The sequence below is a fragment of the Perca flavescens genome, chromosome 4 (genome assembly GCF_004354835.1).
Source record: "Perca flavescens isolate YP-PL-M2 chromosome 4, PFLA_1.0, whole genome shotgun sequence".
Lineage (NCBI taxonomy): Eukaryota > Metazoa > Chordata > Actinopteri > Perciformes > Percidae > Perca > Perca flavescens.
The window spans coordinates 17,175,861-17,197,167 of NC_041334.1; the positions used below are offsets into that span (position 1 = coordinate 17,175,861).

At 38.7% G+C, this 21,307-nt stretch overlaps 1 protein-coding gene across 1 annotated transcript; it reads right to left on the minus strand.

Annotated features, from left to right (window-relative positions):
* Positions 1 to 1,636: 1,636 nt before the first annotated feature.
* On the minus strand, positions 1,637 to 21,047 carry vapb (VAMP (vesicle-associated membrane protein)-associated protein B and C). The gene is made up of 6 exons (XM_028576589.1): positions 20,738 to 21,047; positions 14,150 to 14,302; positions 6,975 to 7,078; positions 5,495 to 5,575; positions 4,244 to 4,423; positions 1,637 to 2,272 (listed from the first exon to the last, which is right to left on the minus strand). The coding sequence occupies exons 1-6, from the start codon at positions 20,793 to 20,795 to the stop codon at positions 2,117 to 2,119; spliced, it is 732 nt and encodes a 243-aa protein (XP_028432390.1). The 5' UTR covers positions 20,796 to 21,047; the 3' UTR covers positions 1,637 to 2,116.
* Positions 21,048 to 21,307: the final 260 nt, after the last annotated feature.

Below are 21,307 nucleotides of genomic sequence, written 5' to 3' on the forward strand. Positions count from 1 at the left end.
AGGTCTGCTCTGCCCTCCCTCTTAGCAGCAAGTCATCCTCAACCCAACAATTTTACAGAGATACAGTAGAAACACAAGCTCATGTATATTTTAATTTCTTACCCATCAGTCATATCCATCATTTTTCACTCCACTTAACATGAAAAATAAATTTGTCATTTTGCCTTTGAGTTTAACAAAGGGTAATGCACTTCTGTATCTTATGTGGATACAGTGGGATACAAATATGAACTGCTCTCTTTCCTTCAAATATTGCAAAATAGAATGACACTCTCCACTGCTCTTTTCCCCTCAAGCAAATTTGGAGATGAAACAATTTGAGATTATGTTTTAGTTTATTTTTTACCAAAAAAAAAAACATCGGCTCTTGAACAGTACAATGTCATCATGTGGTCCCCTCAAGGATATAAGCTAGGCTGTATGACCCCTCGCTTGAGAAAAAAACAACTGTTGTATGCAGCAGGAAGATTAAAGGAGAAACACTCTTAATCTTAGTGCATTAAAAATTAACACAACTTCAAATGCAGTGTGGATATAACATTACTAAGCAACGGATAAATGCTGAACAAACACAAAAAACTGAACACAGGCCTGCAGTGGAGGGAAAAAAAAAACACCAACAAAACTCAGCAGCAGCAGAGAGCTGGAGCAGGCAGCTTGAAACACTCAGTCTCTGACATACATTTGCCTCAAACAAAACAGAACTTCAACAAATGTATGGCTCAGTAGGAAAATATGAGAAGGAAAAAAAAAAAGAGTTGGAAAAGACCAAGGTCCCTTTGTGGGGACACTGTAACAGGAACCTTGGTGTTGTTGCTGTTGTAAGGGAAATACATAGCCAGTCGCCTCTACATGCAACTCCTGTCCATTTGTGGTTTTTCACTATATGTATGCATGCTGTGTGTGTGTGTGTGTGTGTGTGTGTGTGTGTGTGTGTGTGTGTGTGTGTGTGTGTGTGTGTGTGTGTGTGTGTGTGTGTGTGTGCTATATACTGTATATACCTCAATCTTGGCCTGAGAATAACTTGCCCAAATAGGTCACGAGGCAAGCCTTTCATCTGGATGACATTTACAAAAATGATCTAATCCTACAAATATGGAGCTCATTTCTGGTAGCTGCTATATTTCTAAATGCTTCAACCTTTAACAACAACAAAAATTACTTTAAATCATAAAATTGCAGCAAAACACAAAAGAAAGTTGAAATGAAAGAAAATGAAAATCTGAAAATGTAGTTGTGCAAACCTACAACCAAATGACATATTATAATCACCGTTATAAAAGCAATTAAATTAGATTCAAAAGTCCAGATGCAACACTCTGTGTGAACGCATGCAATCAAACATCCCCCTCTGACAACTGGGAACGTGGTGAGCACTGAGTGACAGGTGACGGGAATAAGGTAGAGTGAAAATAAAAACAACACGAGGAAATACCTACGGTATAGTGTTTCATACACTGATAGAGGTTGTTCTACAATCAAAGACGAGCCGATTTTACAAAGCCTCTGATTGCATGAGTCAGTTTGATAGCCCTGTGTTTAACCCCGACTGTGTGAATCATCTCTCTGTTAAATCCCCTCCTTAAAGGGGGTTTAGCTGGAAGGAACGCCTGGATATACTGTACAGTGGGGGGGAGGGCAGGGGGGGATTACATATACATAGGCTCTGGCCTCCGTCATTAGGAAAAAGAAACAATACACTAAAATGACATTCACACAATTGCGAACTGACTCAGTCGCACCAACACTACCTCGCCGGTGTTAGAAAATTGGTCTGGATCACTAGCATTAAATCATGTTTCCATTGTCCCCCCACCCCAAAGAACCAGCCACTGTATACATACAACTTTGGGAAAGAGGGCCAGAATGATTATGTGATGATTACGTAGAGGCAAGACCTGTAACAGTAGGTTTGTTGATAAGATGATGAATCGTTTTTTTTCCTCTTTATTTTCTCATACATTACCTTTGAAATTGTTTACATAAATCAGACTGAATCAAAACTAGTACCACTCCCCACCCAGCGGATATGGCATTTCTGATCCAAAATCCAAGATCCTGTGTTTGTTTTCATCCCCCTGAAAGCATGCTGCGGCCGACCAAAATTTGCTGCCATCTACAAGACCAACTTGCCCACGATGACGCCCACCACAAAGAAGAGCACGATGAGGAGCATTGTGCGGGCGCTCAAGCCCTCATCTTTCTTCATGCCAATGGATGAGTGCTGAGATGACATCACGTTACTCTTCCTCATCCGAAGACCATCATCCTCCTGAAACGGGGGGAAGAGCAGTGTAGAAAAAATTATTGAGAAATGTTGAAAGAAAGAAAGAAAGAAAGAAAGAAAGAAAGAAAGAAAGAAAGAAAGAAAGAGAAAGTGTGGGAAGGGGAAGAAGGGTGATGGTGGTGGTGGGGGAGTAGAGTGAAATAAAGAAAGGGAATGAAGAAGTGGAGAAGAGAAATAAAATGGACAGCTTGTCAATCAGTCAATAATATAAGACAGAATTTATTTACAAGCTCAAAGAAATAGGATCTGCTTAAATCTTCATCTGACCCAATCCCCTGAGGGCCGCAGAAGGCGCCAGGCTTTAACACACTTAATTTCCCAGCAGCGGGTGGGGGGGTCTCTGTTAGTTTAATCTCAGCCGCAGGAGCAGCCAACAGTCGTTCTGCCTCTGGCAAGAACTTAAAGGGGAGGAGGTGGTGGTGTTTGACTTTCTCTTAGCCATCTGTGTGTGTGTGTGTGTGTGTGTGTGTGTGTGTGTGTGTGTGTGTGTGTGTGTGTGTGTGTGTGTGTGTGTGTGTGTGTGTGTGTGTGTGTGTGTGTGTGTGCATGCTCAGTCATTTCCAACCAAACCTTAACAAAACCCAATTTTAAAACCTTACCTCACTGATTGTTGTGATTGATGGAGAACTCATTGATTTGCAAAATTGCCTTACGAGCTTCGAAGCCTGAGGTCTGCCACTGATTATGGATCTGAGCAGTTGCACTTAACACAAACCTCAATCTTGAGTTACTGTCTCTATTCAAAGAAATATAGCATAGGGTGGAGGGACACCACAATGTCATTTGGAACCACCACTTTGTGTGAATCAAATTTCCACTTAATTTGCTAATCTTGATTGTGAACATCAATCAGTAAAAAAAAAAAAAATAACCAAATGTGACTTTGAATGTTCAGTGATGTCATCTGCTAATTTTGATGATTAAGATGAAGGGGAGTTTTCTTTGCTCAATCAGTTGAATAAAATGTTCTCTCTGTTTTAAGCCTGAAGATAGATTGGTTGTTTAAACTACGTAAACTGTGTGTAATGAGATTCAACGCACAGAACGCATTCGATTACAAAACGATAAGTCGAATAATTGATTAGCTGGTCGAAAGAAATCAATCAGCTACAATCTTGATAGATCTTGAAGTAATCATAATTGTTTTTTAAAGTAGAAATGCCAAAAAAAAAATCACAGTTTTTGTCTTCTAAAGTGTTAAGTGTTTTCTTGGACTTCTATATTTGGCTGAATGAAACAACATATTTAAATGTGTCAACTTCTCTGGGACATTACATTAAGCATTTTTCACTATTGTCTCATATTTAATTGACCAAATGATTAGAAAAAATAATCATCAGACTGATTGATAATAAAGAATGTTCGACATTGATCGATATTGATTGTGTTGATTCATACAGTCTCTTATATCCAGAATGTTCCATGTTATGCAAATGACCAAGAATTATATCCAATGGTTGTTTTCAGTGTTGTTGTTTTTTTTACTAATTTCCATAGCAAAATCTGAATTATTACGCTTTAATAAAATATAATATTATGCTTATACATCACATAAAAAAGGCCCAAATTTCCAATGAGTGAGGTGACTGTTTAAACTGTCATCCTCCATGAGACACGTCAGGATCTGCCTGATTCAGCTCAGAAGGTGATTGATTGATTGATTGATTGATTGATTGATCACATCATAGGTTTGCTTTGCAGTTATTAATCCAACCACCAAAGTTGGGAAAAGAGAAAAAAAATGGTTTGATAATCACCAGTTCACGTTTTACCTGACAGAGTCTGCATCCATTTGAAGTTCGTATTGATCAGCTGGACTTGAATCATCAAAAGTTTACTACCTCTGCTAACCAATGCCCTTCACAAAAGGTGTGCAGCTGTGAGACCGAGACTGCAGCAATACTTGTGTCTTTACTGTCTTGTAAAAATAAAAAAAACTCGAGTCATCTCACTCACCCTGATCTGTTTGTTTTCTTCCCGTAGCCTCTGAGCCTCCATCTGCAGCCTCTTACATTCCTCCATGATTTTCTTGACCTCCCCGTCATCAAGGGTGGAGCTCATTGACTTCGCAGGCAGCGTGGAGGAGTCTGACTTCAGCAAGCTGGACGACATCATCTTGTTGGACTCCATGTCATGCTGTAAGTGGGTTAACAGGGCGACAAGTTATAATGCAATAAGTTGTCTGTTTGCTGCTACAATGTTTCCATGGTGATTCTGACCGATGACTTGGCTGGCACACGGGTGCATATATATATATATATTTTATATACACACACATACATACATACATATAAGCTGCCTATCTTCAGGTTTGTGGGAGAGTTCACCCTGGGGTGCCTTTCATAAGTGGATCAAGCTGGTTTCTATCAGCATTATGTTCATCTAATGGACTCTGTGGTGCACAGTGCTGACCGGGAGCCATGTGTATGTATCGCACAGCTCAAAATGAATTGAAAACAACCACCACGGGTCCTTTTCCCTCCTTGTGTTTGGCTCATATCATGACCAGATAATGTCTCTACAGCTGTGTGGGGTCTGAGAAGAATCACAACATTAAAAAACTGCATTTGAGGATGAACAAAATGGATCTCTAAATGGCTGTTGATGCCTGAGAGTGAGGGGAGAGAGAAGTGGAGGAAAGTGGGAAAAGATGGAGAAAGAGCTGAATAAACAGGATTAAAAACAGTGACAGTGAGAATTAAAAAGGAAAGAAAAAGAAGTTAGGACAGTATAAAGAGTGCAAAAAGAAGAAGAGAGATGAATAAAAGAGATGGGACAGGATAGAGATAGAGAAAGAGAAGGCAGATACAGCAGAGCTGTAAAGAGGTGGGGAGCTGGAAAGCAACAATAAACATCATCTCCCCATAAATAATGCAACCCCTCCTCAAGACAAAAATTAGCAAGTAAACAAATGTTACACTGTACAGAAAGTAGCAATAAAAAGGCAGCAATTTGTTGCATTTGGTGAAAACAAGCAGCATTACAGATCATGGCCGACCAATAATTATATAATTATATTATATACCAATAATTACGAAATACATTGTGGCACTGCTGCTGAGGTGAAGTTAATGTGATTTTGAAAATAATACAAGGAAGCAATGTGACACATCATTCCCTGATGTGTCTTTGATAACCGATCTGTATTGACATCTTAAACTGTGGTAGTGAGGCGAAGAGAGAAGCGGAGTAACAATATGTGCTTACCGTTTTTTCGTTCTCCACTGGCATGTCAAAAACACACCTCAGCTTGGAGTCCATCAGCTCATCTGGCTTAGCCTCCTTCCACTGGAGAGACACAAATAAAGAAAAAGTGTATCAACATACAGTATTATTAAATCATGGAAAAGGGACCATTTGCAACTGGCTGCTGATAATGACTCTTCACAGGAGGACAGCAAGCACAGATAACCCTTTATTTAGGGATTTTAATAATAGGTACTGTCTGGCTCCAGTAAATACAATATTGCAAATATTATTATAACCAACATGCCTTTTTTAATCTCAGAACACCCAGGGGAAGACATTTTTAACTGAACTCCTCATTTTATGCATTCTGCCAGCATTCACCAATAATTTTTTGTAATTTAAGAAAAACATGAATTTAGATTCTGGATTCCAGAATATTGTAAATTCAGTTTGACAAACACTTTTTAGATGTGCAGAAAGTCTACAGACCAGGATAGACAGACCCACTTTATCTCTTCAACACTAAAGTGTGTACTGGCCAACTTTAAAAGATTTTTCAAATCTTAACAGATGTTGAAAATGGGAGATAGCCCACATATAAGGACATGTAAAGATAGATTTAACGGTTTGTTCCTATAGAGTGTGGAGAGCAACGATTTGGCCAGAACAGCACACCATACACAGCTTCCATTAACAAACAACTAGAGTCCCAAATCTCAAAACTGGAAATCTTGCGCGATCAAACGTGACTTTAGAGTATACAAACATGGCGATGATGACAGAACCGCGCTGCCCGGACTGGGCTTCAGCGGGAGAACGGTGCTCATATGGAAGTTACCCGCTGATAACGCTGATTAACAGTTAATGATGAGCGCTGCTCTCCCCCAGAAGCCGTTGAGTGTGAGCCAACCGTGGAGCTAACTAATGCTCTGTTTGCACTCTCCATCTCCTCCAACTTCTCCCTCCCTTCATGAACTGCTGATCAGCGGTATGAGCTCCGTATGAGCTCCGCTCTCCCACAGAAGCCCAACCCGGGTAAAACAAGACTAGAGTGCGTCCTTGGCATTTCCCACATACAGCAGGATATCAGATCGTAAAAATTTAACATGTTTAATATTTGCGATTTGAAATCGGTGCGCCCAGGATGGACTTCAGAGCAGATCGGGGGATGTAAAAAAACACTCGTAACACACCTCTCACAGGAAAATCTGGCAAGATAATCCCTGCTAGGACTAAACTGTGTTCATTGTGTTTTATATTGCTGTGTCAGCACTGAGACACAGCCTCTCATCCAGACAGGGAGTTGGAGATCGACGGCCTCTGTCCTTACAGTTAAATTCAATGGATGGATTTTCTGAGTTGATCACAGTGTCTGCTGTATGAGTGGCTGCGTTACATCTGTGTGCAAATCATTTTGTTTTAAAAGCCTTTGCAAAGACTGGACTGACTAAAAACATACTGATGATGAAAAATGATTTTAGGAAGAAGATACACTCACCACTCCCTCCATGTCAGTCATGTCAGGAGGTGCTAGCACGGACTGGACCATGAACTTGTGTTTGCTCTTCTCATTGGGATCGTAGTCAAAAGGCTGCAGCATAACTGAAATACAAAATGACAGTTGAGGTCACATATGATACTACTACCATAAAGTCAGGAAACATGGGGAGGAGAAATGGGACTGATAAATTAACAGTTGCACCCCAGCGCCCACAATGTGAACAGGAAGTCCCCACATGATTAGAATAGTCATTTTGTTTAGTTATGACTCCCTCAGTTTCATTTCCCTCATTTTCAAACATCATCCTCATTTCCCATCCTCAGGAGACTCAGGAAAAAGTGTCAAGTGTCTTGTTAGTATCATTCAAACTGCGGCAGACAGGCAGGAACATAATATGATTTGTGGGTAAAATCTGCGGCAAACTCAAGTGACTAAGCTGATACTTCTCTTTGTCAGCAACTTTCCATTTCACTCTCTTTCTCAACTATGTGTCCACTCCTCGGATTAAAGAGGAATTAGTGAGTATCAAATACCCATGGATTTGTCTAACAGTAAACTAGGTCCTCCACGTCTTCAAGGCTCTGGGCTTGCCCCTGCTGCTCGGAAAAAGTGGTGTAGATGATTTATTTCTTAGTTTGTGTTACCATAGCGGCAAAACACTGACGGATATACAAATACCCCAGGGGGTAATCTTTCTAACAGCTTCCAACCCTGTCTTTTCCTTTCTTACATATCGCTCTAAAAAAAAGCAGGTGTTGGGTTGGAATACAACTTCAACCCATCACCACATCAGTCCTCTTAGTCAGTGGTGTGTTATTTGAGGTCATTCCAATGACTGAGAAGGTATTTTAAAGTTGTAACGATAATTTATAATGATCACTTTCTTATGTCAGTATTCAAGTAGGGCTGCAACAACAAATTGATAAAATCGATAAAATTCGATTACTAAAAAAGTTGGCAACGAATTTAATTATCGATTCCTTGTGTCGCGCAACTATTAGGCCACCTAGTCGCGGAGATAAAAAAAAAAATTGAGTTGAGCGCAGAGCGGAGCAGCGCGGAGCGAAAGAAAAGAAAAAGAGCAGAGCGGGGGTAGAGGAAATACGGAGAGAGACCGGAGAGACCCGTAACGTTGTTCTGAAACACTCGGCGGAGGCAGAGAAATCAGTACGACCCAAGTCATCCAAGGTGTGGGAGCATTTCACACTAAATAAATCAGAAACGTGTTAATTGCAAGATAAGCAAAAGCGACACGGCATGGCACGGGCGCACCACGGTGATGAGTCAGCACCTAAAACGTAAACATGTTGGAGTCCTTGATGAGGAGGGAGGGAGTTCAACAGCAGGGTAAAGTCACTACACTATCCTACTTCTGTTCCGTTCTGAAGTGAGGAACGTACCGTCCCTCCAGTAGCTCTTCTGGTGCTGCTGTTTACTCGTTATCCGGCTGACTAGCATGACAAGCTAGCGTTAGCTCGGTAATAACCGTAATAAAGCAGGGGTGGTATACTTTGCAAGACTAAAGACACAGTTTTATTCACTCGCCTTTTTTGGCCCATTAATTTTTCAGTTGTTATGTATATATTATGTGCTTTGTCCCATATCAGTTATTGTTGACAAATATAATAGTGTGTGTGGTGTATAAACGAACTTAACTTGCACTTACTACAATGATGGTAATAATTTAATGAATAAGTGTGTGTCTGTCTGTCTGTCTGTCTTGTCTGTATCTGCTATTTGGGTTACTTACCTTTACACAACTATTAACTAAAACAATAAGTATGCATGTATTGAGTTGATGTAAATTAATGTTTTTTTTTTTTTATCCGATTCATCGATTAATCGAAAAAATAATTGACAGATTAATCGATTATTAAAATAATCGTTAGTTGCAGCCCTATATTCAAGTTAAGGGTGGAAGTGCAGAGGGGATGAAAATGGCTATTGATGGGTAATCTTTTTCTCCTTCACCTTTTTAGACAAAGGTGTAATTGAATGGCATATTTTGACATCAGTGCCAACTATGTCTACAATGCCTGCGTGATTCTTTTGCTTTCATTAGAAACAAATGACCTCCTAATTCAAAGCCAGTGTAGCTATCACGATGGTTTTCATATATGGCACATGCCAATTCTCCCTAGAGTGGAAAACCTCAGAGATGTAGTGCACCATTACAGCAATCAGGGCAGTTCAATATTGCAAACCAGAAACAGACGGCATGAACAGATTGAGAACGTCCTGTTTCAGTCAGACCCAATTTGCACGACCATTTACCTCAGGTCCAAGGGGACAGTACTAGAGAATAGAGGCAGGAAGGCATGTAAGTTCTTTGAGCAACAGTGAATTACATGGAAAAGGTCCTGAGCCAAAGCTTGAGTTGGGAAAAGCACAGCCACAGGAGAGGAAAAAGTGATTGAAATCATCTTTGATTGACAGCCTTTGAACACACCTTTACAAAAAGCTACTTCTGCTAATGGCTTGATTTAGTATTCTTGCTTCACACTGGGCAATCATTTATAAAACGCACAGAGGCTAATTGTGCTTAACACGGTCAAGCAGGATAGTAATTGCCTGCCTGCTTGGTGATGATGAATGGAACTATTAGACTGGTGAGGGAGGGAGGTAAGAAAACTTTCCTTTCCTGTCACTAATTAATTGTGTCCTGTGAGACATAATACTCAAAAGAGAATAACCACTAACTATTTACCTTGAAGTCCACCAATGGTCACGGTTCCTTCATAATGGCCACACAATACAGAATTATTACAGGTTATGCACAAGATTCTCTATTGTATGGCTGCAATTAATGATCATTTTCCATAAAAATAATGCTGTTTGAAAATGTTAGAAAATAGTTAAAATGAGTATCCAGTAAAAAACAACAGCAGAAAAAAAAACAAATGTATTCCATTTGCAAAGATATAAAAACTGATAAAAGCAGCAAAGCATCACATTTAAGAAGCTAGCACGACAAGTTTTGGCACTTTTTTGTTAATCGACTAACTCGTTAATTGATTAATTGACATTGTTTCAGCTCTTCTCTATAGCATTGGGTGTGAAGAAATGTATGGCTCAATCCCATACAAAAGCATGGTGTCATGATATAATATGTACCTGATACAGGAAAAATAATGTGACTTACCTTTCCAGTTTCAAATTACTTTTATTGAAACTCTGTTTCAATAAAAGCTTGAGACTTAATTTCATTACCCTGATATTATACTATTTATTGTGAATTCTCAGCAGCAAAGCAGAAAGCATAAACTGTGTTTGACAATATAACAAAAAGAAAGAATATGCCAAAACACTTCAAATAATTGTCTCAGTTTAAAGCTATAGTGCGTAGTTTCTGTCTTCTCCATGAGGAATTCTAAGTAATGACAACAAAACTGTCGGCGCGTCCACATGATTCAGCCTTCCGTGATCGCGCAATGCCCCACCCCTCCTCCACGCAGTTGCTAGTAGCCAAGGAGGACACGGAGGATTAAGAAAACATGATGGACACTTCAGAAGAGGTAATCATCTTCACTCGAGTTTCTGCGCGGGAAAGTCACCGGAAGACACAATCTTGTGATCATAGCCATGCTGAGAAATACAGAGAGAGTTGTGTGGAGCTGATAGTCTTAAGTAGCTTTGTAGCAACTCATTTGGCAACGGCTTGAATGTAACGGACGTTCATTAATATCAAAACATTACGCACTGAAGCTTTAATGACCAAAACACTGCACACATTAACAAATTCAAAACTAGATACGAGACTCAATAAAAAAACCTTGAAAGAAAACTAGATACGAGGCAAGTTCACTTTGAACGTTATGACACAATGTGACACGAAACAAGATAAGACCCATGATACCATACGGCTCATTGTTACACCCCGAACTATAACAGTGACATTTTCACACCAATTCAAAGAAGCCTTACTCGTAAAAAAAGGGAGCTCCCTGTCTATTTTGTTCAATTTTACTCAACTCAAAAAAACCTGGTCAAAGATCAGGAAACCTAGCGAGACAATATAGCGTGGGAATAAGGAAGAGAGTGAAGTCAAACAGCCTCGTTAAGATACAAGCCTGGAGGGAAAACTCAACAGGATGCAAGACCTAACTTTCATAAAACATATTCATATTCAGGCTTCTCAGGGTAGCAGGATCTCACAGTTCTGATTGTGCTCTCATGGGTCCATCTAATTCAATATAATTCAAAAGGGAAAAAATACAGACTATACACCAGCAAATCTATTTCAGGGCGGGAAATAACTCAGGAGTCAACAGCATTTAATCCACTGCACTTTTGCAGGAATCAGCTACCACTTAGAGGTTAAGTTCTGTTATTGGAATTTAGTTGGTGGGTAAAATAGTAAATGTGGCTTTAAAATATTGGGAGTGGAGTGTAGCATATTAGCAGAAATGTTTTATGAATATGGATGTCAATTAAGACAGGAGGATGCCTTTCCTGCCCTGTCATAACAAAAGGTCCACTAGAAATGAGTGCCAATTGCAAGCTTATGAAGCTGATTCATTAATATTAGAGATGTTCCGATACCGATATACTGCCTAAAACGCTGGTATCGGTAAGTACTGGAGTTTATGCACCAATCTGATACCACTTAATAATGCCCTAAAGAAAATCTACGTTAAAGTAGTTTATTTATGTTGTTTTTCCGTTATAACGGACTGTAAAAACTGGATAATAAAAGAAAGTTCTGGGGCATTCATTGTTGACACACTGGTATCGGATCGGTACTCGGTATCGGCCGATACGCAATTTCAGGTATCGGAATCAGTTGAAACAAAAGAATTTATATTTTTCTTTCTGTCTCCGTTGAAATGATAACAAGTCCCGAGGATGTCAGACAAACTTCTGACATATTCCCAGAAGAAGCTCAATATTTGTGAACGCAAGGATTTTTGAAACATTCACGCCACATATTTTTCCACTGGATGCTGCTACATAACACCAATCAACCTCAGCAACATTCCTGTGGTCATGGCTACGTTGAACATATACAGTTACAGCTGGGTTTAGCTTCAAAAGCACAGTGTGTATCCTCAGCTGAGCCAGCAAATGACACATCTCAGAGTTTGTAGGTATCCTGTGGCAGACTATTCCCTTTCGCCCCAATGCAAGTCGTGCCATGTAGCTTTTGTTAAAAATTACAGGCAAGAAATACGAGACAAACTGGACTGCAACAAGTTACAGATCCTATGCAATCTTCTTTCAGAGAGAGAGAGAGAGAGAGAGAGAGAGAGAGGAAAAACTTAATAGAACAATATTTGCCTGAATTCCTTAACAATGATCGTGTGATGTTATTTTGGGAATGACTATTTGTGCTTTCAGAATATCTTTACACAAGAACATTTTTATTATTGTATTATAATAATGGCATGACAACAAAGTGTTTGTTTCACTCAGTTAGAACAGCCTGATGTGGTCAAAGATTTGTATCAATTAACTGTAATGTAGCTTTTAAGACCAGGAAGAAAGAGTGTGGAGTTTCCTCTAAACAAACAAAACTTATGTTTACATTCAGTGTTACACAAAATACATTGTATATATTGTTGAATTCTAACAAACAAGTTGAATGCATTTTAGGGTTATGATTCTTCACTGGTCTCCCAATTCGATTTGGTTATGATTATAATGTCAACGATTCAAATCGATTTGATATCAAAATGCATCATGATGTGTCACCTCAATATTATGGTTTTTATCAACAAACTAAAGCAGTCAATTATATATGAACTCCCCTTTTTATTGTATCTGCTCTTAAAAAAAAGACACTTCCTGAATGTAGTGCAGTCTGAACACAGCGGACAACAGACAAAAGGCAAAAAACTAAAAAGGCAGCGACCGGAAAATGAATTGCAACATCAGTAGGCAGTAATCGATTATGGTCTGTCACTGCATCGATGCAGAATCGCCCAGGTCCGCATCGCGATGCATCGATGCAGTGATTAATTTCAACACCCCTAACGCATTTTCTTCTACATAACAGTTGCACGCTAGTTAAATGGAGTGCAGGCGACAAATATGAGGTGGCAGGCATGACAATAAATCTCTATCAGCTGATAATCAAACAGCAGTGCGGAAAGTCTGGTAAACCTTATTTTCATCTTGACAGCTTTTAAGTGCCTTAAGACAGTACAGGATCTTTACTATTTGGATTCAGCCACAAAAAGCTTTATGTGTTTATTAGTCCACATTGTTTACAGTTATGGTGGTACACGTCCCATTTTGTTTACACAGAGTTCTTGATTCTAGATGTGCCGTTTTGCATGTTAAATTAAAATGTAGTGGAAACCTAAGCCAACTGTACTTGGAGCACACCCATTTATAAAGGTGTATTTTGTTCCGCCCTATTAGGTGCAACAAAGCTCAGTCAGGGGTGCAGGGCTTTTGATAAAAGCCATGTGATACCAATGATCGGACTAACAATACCCATCCCTACCCACAACCGCTTGTTATCCTGTTAAGTACACCGTTTTCTGAGTTCTCCCTGAAGAAGACAGACTGGACAGAAAGAGGTTACAGACCATGCCTATATGTTTGCATATAGTGACTACATTCTCATAAAAGCAATCTCCTTTTGGGACTCAAACCTGTGACCTCTCTCTGCATAATAAGGGTGAAAAATGAAGGCAACTAACAGAGAAAGGACTTTGCTGTTTTGTCGCCTACTGCTGACTGCCAGGCCCCGGTGACACAGTTAGCAGTTACTGACATCAGATAGGGAAGGTTGTAAAATGAGTCTGTGGCTGTAAATGGCAGAGGTGGCACAGTGTGGAAACACTAGCCTGTACCTGTCTCCATCAGAGTGCGTGACTGGGAATGAGGCCGGCCAGGCGGGACAGGGGAGAGAGGATTGGGGAATACTGGGTAACGGGAGAGGTCTGGTGTGTGTTTATGTAAAAAGAGCAAACCCATTCAGGATACTAGATATATATTTGTTTGCCTTGGTCTCACAAGCACAGTAGCAGCTACATGTTAAAGTAGGCTTTAATTTAATAATAATAAATTAAAGATTATCTTTATTAGATGGTATACAGATAGGACAGGGGGGAGAGAGAGAGGATGACACACAGCAAAGGGCCACAGGTCGGATCCGAACCCGGGCCACTGCAATAATTATAACTTTAATGGGGTCTGCTCAGTCCCACTTCCTCAATCATTACCTGAGACGTTGATTGAGGTGCCCGCATCAATGATTCCACTGTTTGGCCGCACACAGTACCGACGCGGCGCTGTTGTCTTCACCTTGAAACACACATTCCTGTCTGTAGGGTTGGAGAGCTTGAGATTTGTGGTGACCACGTCTGAGAATGGACCTGTAAAGAGGGAAGATAAAGACACTTAAAAACTCTGTTTTGGGTAATTCAGGAAAAAAATCTGTAGATTCTCTTTATTAAGATTATACAATGTCCTCCAGAGACTGAAATCTTAATTTCAACAAAAGCAAAAAAGTAAAAAGGATCATTGAAGACAAGTTAGTAAAGTCACATTAAATGGCAACAAATCATAGAAACATTGATTAAAACTGGACCGAGATCCATTTTAATGCTGATGTTGGCCACAGACATTAAGAGTTATGATCTCACACACATTAATTTTAAAATACTAAAATACTATTCGTCACTTAAATTGTTTGAATGCCAAATGGTTGGAGAAAATGACACGTGTACAAAATAAAACTGGCATACGACCTCAAACAAGCTTGTAATGTGTGTGAGATGAACAGTCAGAAAGTGAGGTAATCAAAGCAAATGAGGGTCTTTTAGTCAACTGATCAAAACACATCAAAATACAAATCCATCATCCCCTGCTGCAGAAAAAGCACCAGTTTGAAATAAAAAAAACATACTCAGGCAGACACAGCTCGCACAGCTAGTTAGAAAATAGATTGGGGGCTTTATTTGATTTAGTAAATGTGTGAAATTGTTGTATATGGTACCATTAATATTGAAACACTTTTCACAATAGAGAACCAAATTTCAGGAAGGTTTGCCAAATATTGAACACAAAAAATACCGTTATGCTCTATGTACACAGCAAAAATAGGTTAATCTAAGCTTTTTCAAAATAATGAGATGGCTGAAATACCAGTGGGTAAAGCCAATTAAAAATATGTGACATGTATGTCTACACACTTAAATGTATCTATCGCAGCCTAACTGGATGTGACTTTAATTACAACAAATTTAATTTAGTGTCCACAATTTGGTCCTTCTGCTGCATATTTTCTTCATTTGACCTGACATTTTAGATAAACAGGGTTTTACTGCCAATTCAACTATGCAGGCTTTTGATACGTTTAACTGGGAGTTGTCCTCAAGAAAAATAATTCCAGTCTGCTTCTCACATTAAAACCCAAAATACAGCATCTCAGTAACACACCCCGGTGAGAACTAGATTATTGTAAATATGTCAAGGATGCAAACTAAGCCATCTGCTTTTTCTTTTTTGTCTAACATTGCTCTTTAGATTGATATCGACTACTGATGTCTAGTCTGTCCTCTTGATTAACAAAAACAATTCTAGTATCAATTTACCAAAACCTTTAAAGTGTAAACAGGCCTCTACCACTGCACTACCATGCTCAGAATAGCTGAAGCAGTTTGGCTTCAACTAAATACTGCTATCATTTTAGATGCAGGTCACAGATCTCTAAAGCTCTCCCAAGGCCAGATGCATTAAGAGGCACAGATTTGTCAATAATGCAAAAAACCCTTACGACAAAAGCCGCAGCAAAATAACAGTGTGCCAAATCTGAAAGGTGATCAAAGGTTAAGTAAGTTGTCTATCCAGACTGCAGCAATAGATTGTCAGTGTTTTTTTTTGTTTTTTTTTATAGAACAAGTCAACTCAATAACTTGTTTATGGTAATTACTGTACATTATTGTATCAATGACTTGTATTTTACTTGTCAAGTAAAATTGGCTAATTATATTTTGTCTAATTATTTTCCAAACCTAGAGGTCTATGTTGATACATTTCCCTTTGGTCTTAATTTTGTTAAAACACCTGGGTGAACAGCTCTACGTCCAATTAGGGTCTAATAATTTCTATTGGTTATGAAATTATAATATGATCAAGGTAATGCTGAACCTTGAGTAATGTCTGAGGTTGAAGGAATAAAGAGAAATACAGAAGATAACATATTGCCCATTCAGTCTAAACATAAGGCTGGCAGTCTCTGGATTGAATGATTCAGTCTTTAATGTTTGCAATAAGTGCTAACAGGTGGGTTCAGATTAGCCTAATAAACAGACTGAAACGCCAATTTCTTTTCACTTCATCATTCAGTCTGACATTGTGTTAATGTTAGCCGTTTTCTGTTTTAGTGTTATGATCTAACTAATCAGCAGTGACTGACACTGTCTCAGTTTTCAGGCATTTTTTTCATTAGTCTTTTGCTGCTGCTTTTCTGACTTTGGCACAGAAAGAAGGCATCCCCATTCTTGATTAAAGATTAAAGATCTTATTGGGTTTGGTTATTTAAACAGCCATCAATGAGCACAACACCAGACCTATTTGAACTGCTGAAAAAATAGAATAAATTCTGGGCAGCAATTCAGAGGTCCAGAGCCACCAGATAAATTCAGAGGTACAGTTATTGCACTCACATTTAATACCTGCCACAAGAGCAAGCAATCTCCACTTTTTATTTTTATTTTAGTGACAATGACATATAGAAATGTAAAATCTGTTGGATATGAGAGCTCTTGCATGAACACTGTTTAAAAAAAAAAAAAAAAAAAAAAAAAACCAAAACCTAATCTGGCTAATGCACTGACCTGGAGAAAGAGTCCAATGAGTCTTCCTTGATATTATCAGCACATTACACATACTGGACGAGGTGCAAATTCCAACAAACCACATTCTATCTTTGTGACAGGATTTTCTGACAAAAGTTTCTTCATTGACAGGAAACTACATTTGAAAATAGCAAAATGTATCCAGATAGCTAACGGGCAACCGTTAGTCAGTCCTGTGTTTTTCCAGTACTTCTAGTGAAAGCAAAAGGTAATTCATAGTCAAGTGAGTGGCCATGACTAACGTATGTATGACTTCCCAAACTTAACAGATACAGTGCCAATACCACACACTTAAGATCAATTAGGCTAGATTTAGGGAAAATAAGTTTTCATTTTGGAATTTTACAGTATCGTTAAAACCATATAAAACAAATATTACATATAAATTATTCTATGTCTATGAAAGAGGTCCAAATTTATTGGTCTTTATTAATGTCTTTTGTTAACACTGCTGCATATAAATATCTGTTCATATCATACACACGATAGTGACCCGCCAGTATATCAGTAGATGGTATCATTGATGGTCTGGTGATGTTTTTTGTGAAAATATTTTTAGGAAAAGTTCAACTCATGACTTCTTAAAAGTGTTAACAGAGAACCCAATGTTTACCAACTTCTAGTTATCTAAAATAACATTTTAACATGTGATTTTAAGCCACTATTACAACCCAGAACTCAGCCAAACCAGCTTTTTTTTTAATCAAGTTTAGTTTTCTAACAAAATAACAAATTACGCCACTACAGAAGATATTATGGTAAGCAAAACCCTTCGCGGCTGTAAGAGGCAAACTCACTGTGCCAGACAACATGGAGCTATTTCAGAATTAGCACATACACCAGATTCAAGATAAAGTTTCAGCTCAGCAAACATCCAGAGCAACTGACACTTCCCTTCCCTTTTGAGCAAAGACAGAGAGGAAACTCAGACCCTCACAAGCTTGGCTTGACTTCTAAAGTATTTTAATGAAAGGGACTCACGCCACCGACTACTGTACACCTGATCTACTACTTCCTGAAAGTTTCTCGGGATAGCATCCAACTCACAAAAGCCACAAACTGTAGTTTAAAACTATTATAAAGAGCTAATATATAAAGCTGTCGTCTTTCAAGTTTAGATTTTATAAATAGCAGATAAAGTGAGGAGCAGTTTACTTTAAAGATTTGTTAATAATAACCCCTGACAATGATGAAAATTGATTAAAAAAAAAAGGAAAAAGTCCAGTCCCTAACACTGAATTTGGACCACGGATGGTCTGAGCCTAAGCCTAACAAGCTGCTACTAACAAACATACTCTCTATTTCACAATGCATGCCTACATATAACTCTGAGCCTGAGTATTGGCATGTGATTTGTGTTATTGTCTGGTATACTGAGAAGGCACATACCTTGTGTATGCTTAACACTGCATCGACACATCTGATTAGACACTTGATATATGTGTATGTTGCTTGTTTCTGATTGGCTGGCATGTGTTCATTTAAATCATATGATAGAACACCTCAAACATACTTTAAGTCAAGTTTCACCACAGTTATAAATCAGTGTGCAAGGCATATTCAACTACAGCTAACCAAGGAAAAGGCCATATTCTATTTTTTCTTATTTTTAACAAATCCCACGAAAAGAGCAAACCCAACAACAAATTAATGCTATTAACACATATCGCCTGTCTAGCCAACACCTGGTATAGCTTAATCCCAAATTATTTAAAATATATAAATTAGCCTTACATTGCATGGCATGTATCACATTATTACTTTGTACAATGAACTTAGTTTATTTTGAATCAATCACATATCGTTCTGGTGCTATAAATCCTCACGTGAACAGAATGATGAAAATACTCCCAACATTCTTAATATTTTTTACCTTTATTTCTGTTTTTAAAGATTTAACTATATCTTCAGAAATAAAGGGCTTAAGGCAGAGAGCCACAGACAGGGTAGGGAAGTTGAAAAAGTATTGAGAAACGGACTAACACATTGTTCCTTTTGGGTCTTTTCATGCCATTTGTTGACAATAAGTAAAAATGTAGAATAACATAGGGCTGGGTGATAATTCAATATTATAATTTTGTGAAAACATGTTGAGATTTCGTGATTTAACAATTATGTTATCTAAATTGACAACAAGCACATGAACTCAAACTTCTCCGAAAATATTAACTAAAATACCTGAGGGAATATCTATCTTTAATATTTGAAAACTGTAGTTTTGATTTTATAAACAAAATTTACATAACCACACAGATCAATGTGGTTAAAGCTTTAATGCTTAACTTTTTGATATTATTAAATGTCCGTTACATTGCCATTGCCAGATGAGTTGCTACAAAGCTAATTAAGACTATCAGCTCCACACAACTCTCTGTATTTCTCAGTATGGCTATGTTCACAAGATGATGTCGTCCGGTGACTTTCCCGCGCAGAAGCTCGAGCGAAGATATATATATTTTTTTTATTATTATTATTATTATTTATTTATTTATTTATTTTCTGTACCGTTTATATCACAATATCGAAAAACCAGGGACAATATTAACATCATTCGGACGACGCTTTACGTTCTGATCCTTGCATGTTATTTTAATTTTTGCACCAAAGTGCTTAATAACATTAGAAAATACATTTAATTTGTATTGTATAAGTATTTAAATCACACAGGAGTATACAAAAATAGGCTTTACCGTGTGGTTATTTCATATAGATTAATCATTTATTGAATTACCAGAAAGCATGCTATATCGTTTGTGATATGTATCATTATGGAGAACGTGTTTAATACTTGTATAATGTGCTATTACACTGTAACCATAGTGAATACCATAAATTGGTAAGGTAACACCTTAGCTGCACATTTGAACATTAGCATTACGCTACTTTGAACTGACAGTTAATGTAAAAACACAGTATAACCAACTTGTCATTTTAACCATAGTGTGATCTATCAAATTAATTTTGGTGTGAGAGCTCATCAGTTATAGTGTATAATGAAACTCAGTTGATTTTGGGGTGAACAGTGGTATTTTTTGCGGTTCTGCTGGTTCTTTTAAGTGTGATTTTTGAATGCTTCAACCAAACACCACTGGCCACATTAAATTTGGGAGACCAGCAGCTAATCTCTCCAAACCTTTACTGATTAGAGTAAAAGTTTGACTGTATATGTTTTGAAGCAAGCTGTTATTAACTAGCTTCTTATTCCAAAGTGCAATGTGTCTTACTGTGGCAGGATCTCTATAATCTGTTGCAAAACAGATACAGTAGTGCCACATGTGTTTAAATGTAACATTATTAGGGCCTAAAGCAACGTGAAATTCTGCAGCCAAATGTCGAGCTTCACTAAAATGTCTATTAGTATTGTAAAGCCCTAACGATAAGGATGGTGGGCTTGTTGATGATCCGTTGCTAACATTGTAGACATATATAGTTAAGTAGCAGAGGATGCCCATTTATTTCGTCCTGTGAGCTGTCAAGTTATTAAATGACAGCTGGCTTGCCAGCAGAGCGAGACAGCCAATCAGAGAGCGAGCTAATGATAGCTAGCTAGACCTGCTAAGCATTTTGTGGCATATGTGCAATGAAAAGGTTATGAATTTAAAAGGCAATTATGCTTTCACATATGTATTATGATTGCTATTCCCCAGTGGACATATGTTTTGTGTGTTGCACTTGTAAACCGCTTTAAAGGCAGTTGCTGCAGCAGAAATGTGTGACAGGGCCTGGCTAGCTTGGCTAGCCGTTGGAAGCTACTCCAGCTAGCTGTCAGTTGACCTGCCGTCCTTTCAGAGCGTTCTTATTCTTTTCATACGAGGGCAATATTGTCAAAATGTGTAGTATCGCTTCTCCCCGGGTTGGTTACCGTAACACTGGCCTGCCCACCCCCTCGTAACCCCGCTGGCAGATGCAGCTCCCCCCTCCCGTCCAAGCCGGGCCCTCCCCTCTTACCTCGGAATTTCAGTTCGTGCTGAGGCTCCAAGAGCAGAACCTGTTCCGGCCTGGCCATATCCCAACAGCTGAAGCGTTGTTATCGCACTGCAACCAGTTCCTGTCCGTTACCCCCGTGTTAGGATGTTGTTGAGTGCTGCAACGTCAACGGAGTTATTCTATCAATGAATTGGCTGTGAATATCCTGTCCCCCCGGTCACTATTGCTACTCGAGCTGTTGTGATGCAGCAGGAAGGGAGCGAGAAACAGCCCGGTGACGTCACTGCCTCTGCATAGCCGCCCAGCGGGGAGGGTGACGCCAGGGTGATGGGTGATGCCAGGGTGCACCCAGAGATGGTGGGGCCACCAGCTCAACCAGTGTGAAAGGACATGGATAAAATATGCAGGTTTTTATTTCAGCCCACAAAGTCCAACATCAAAGATTACTAATTATCACTCTCTCTGCCTGAACGTGAAATAATCATGAAGGATGCAAACTGGCATACTCTTGATTTCCAAATAAATATTATTCTTTTGGATCGGTTTAAGATAGGACTTTTACTCAAGTAAAAGTAGTAATACCATAATGTA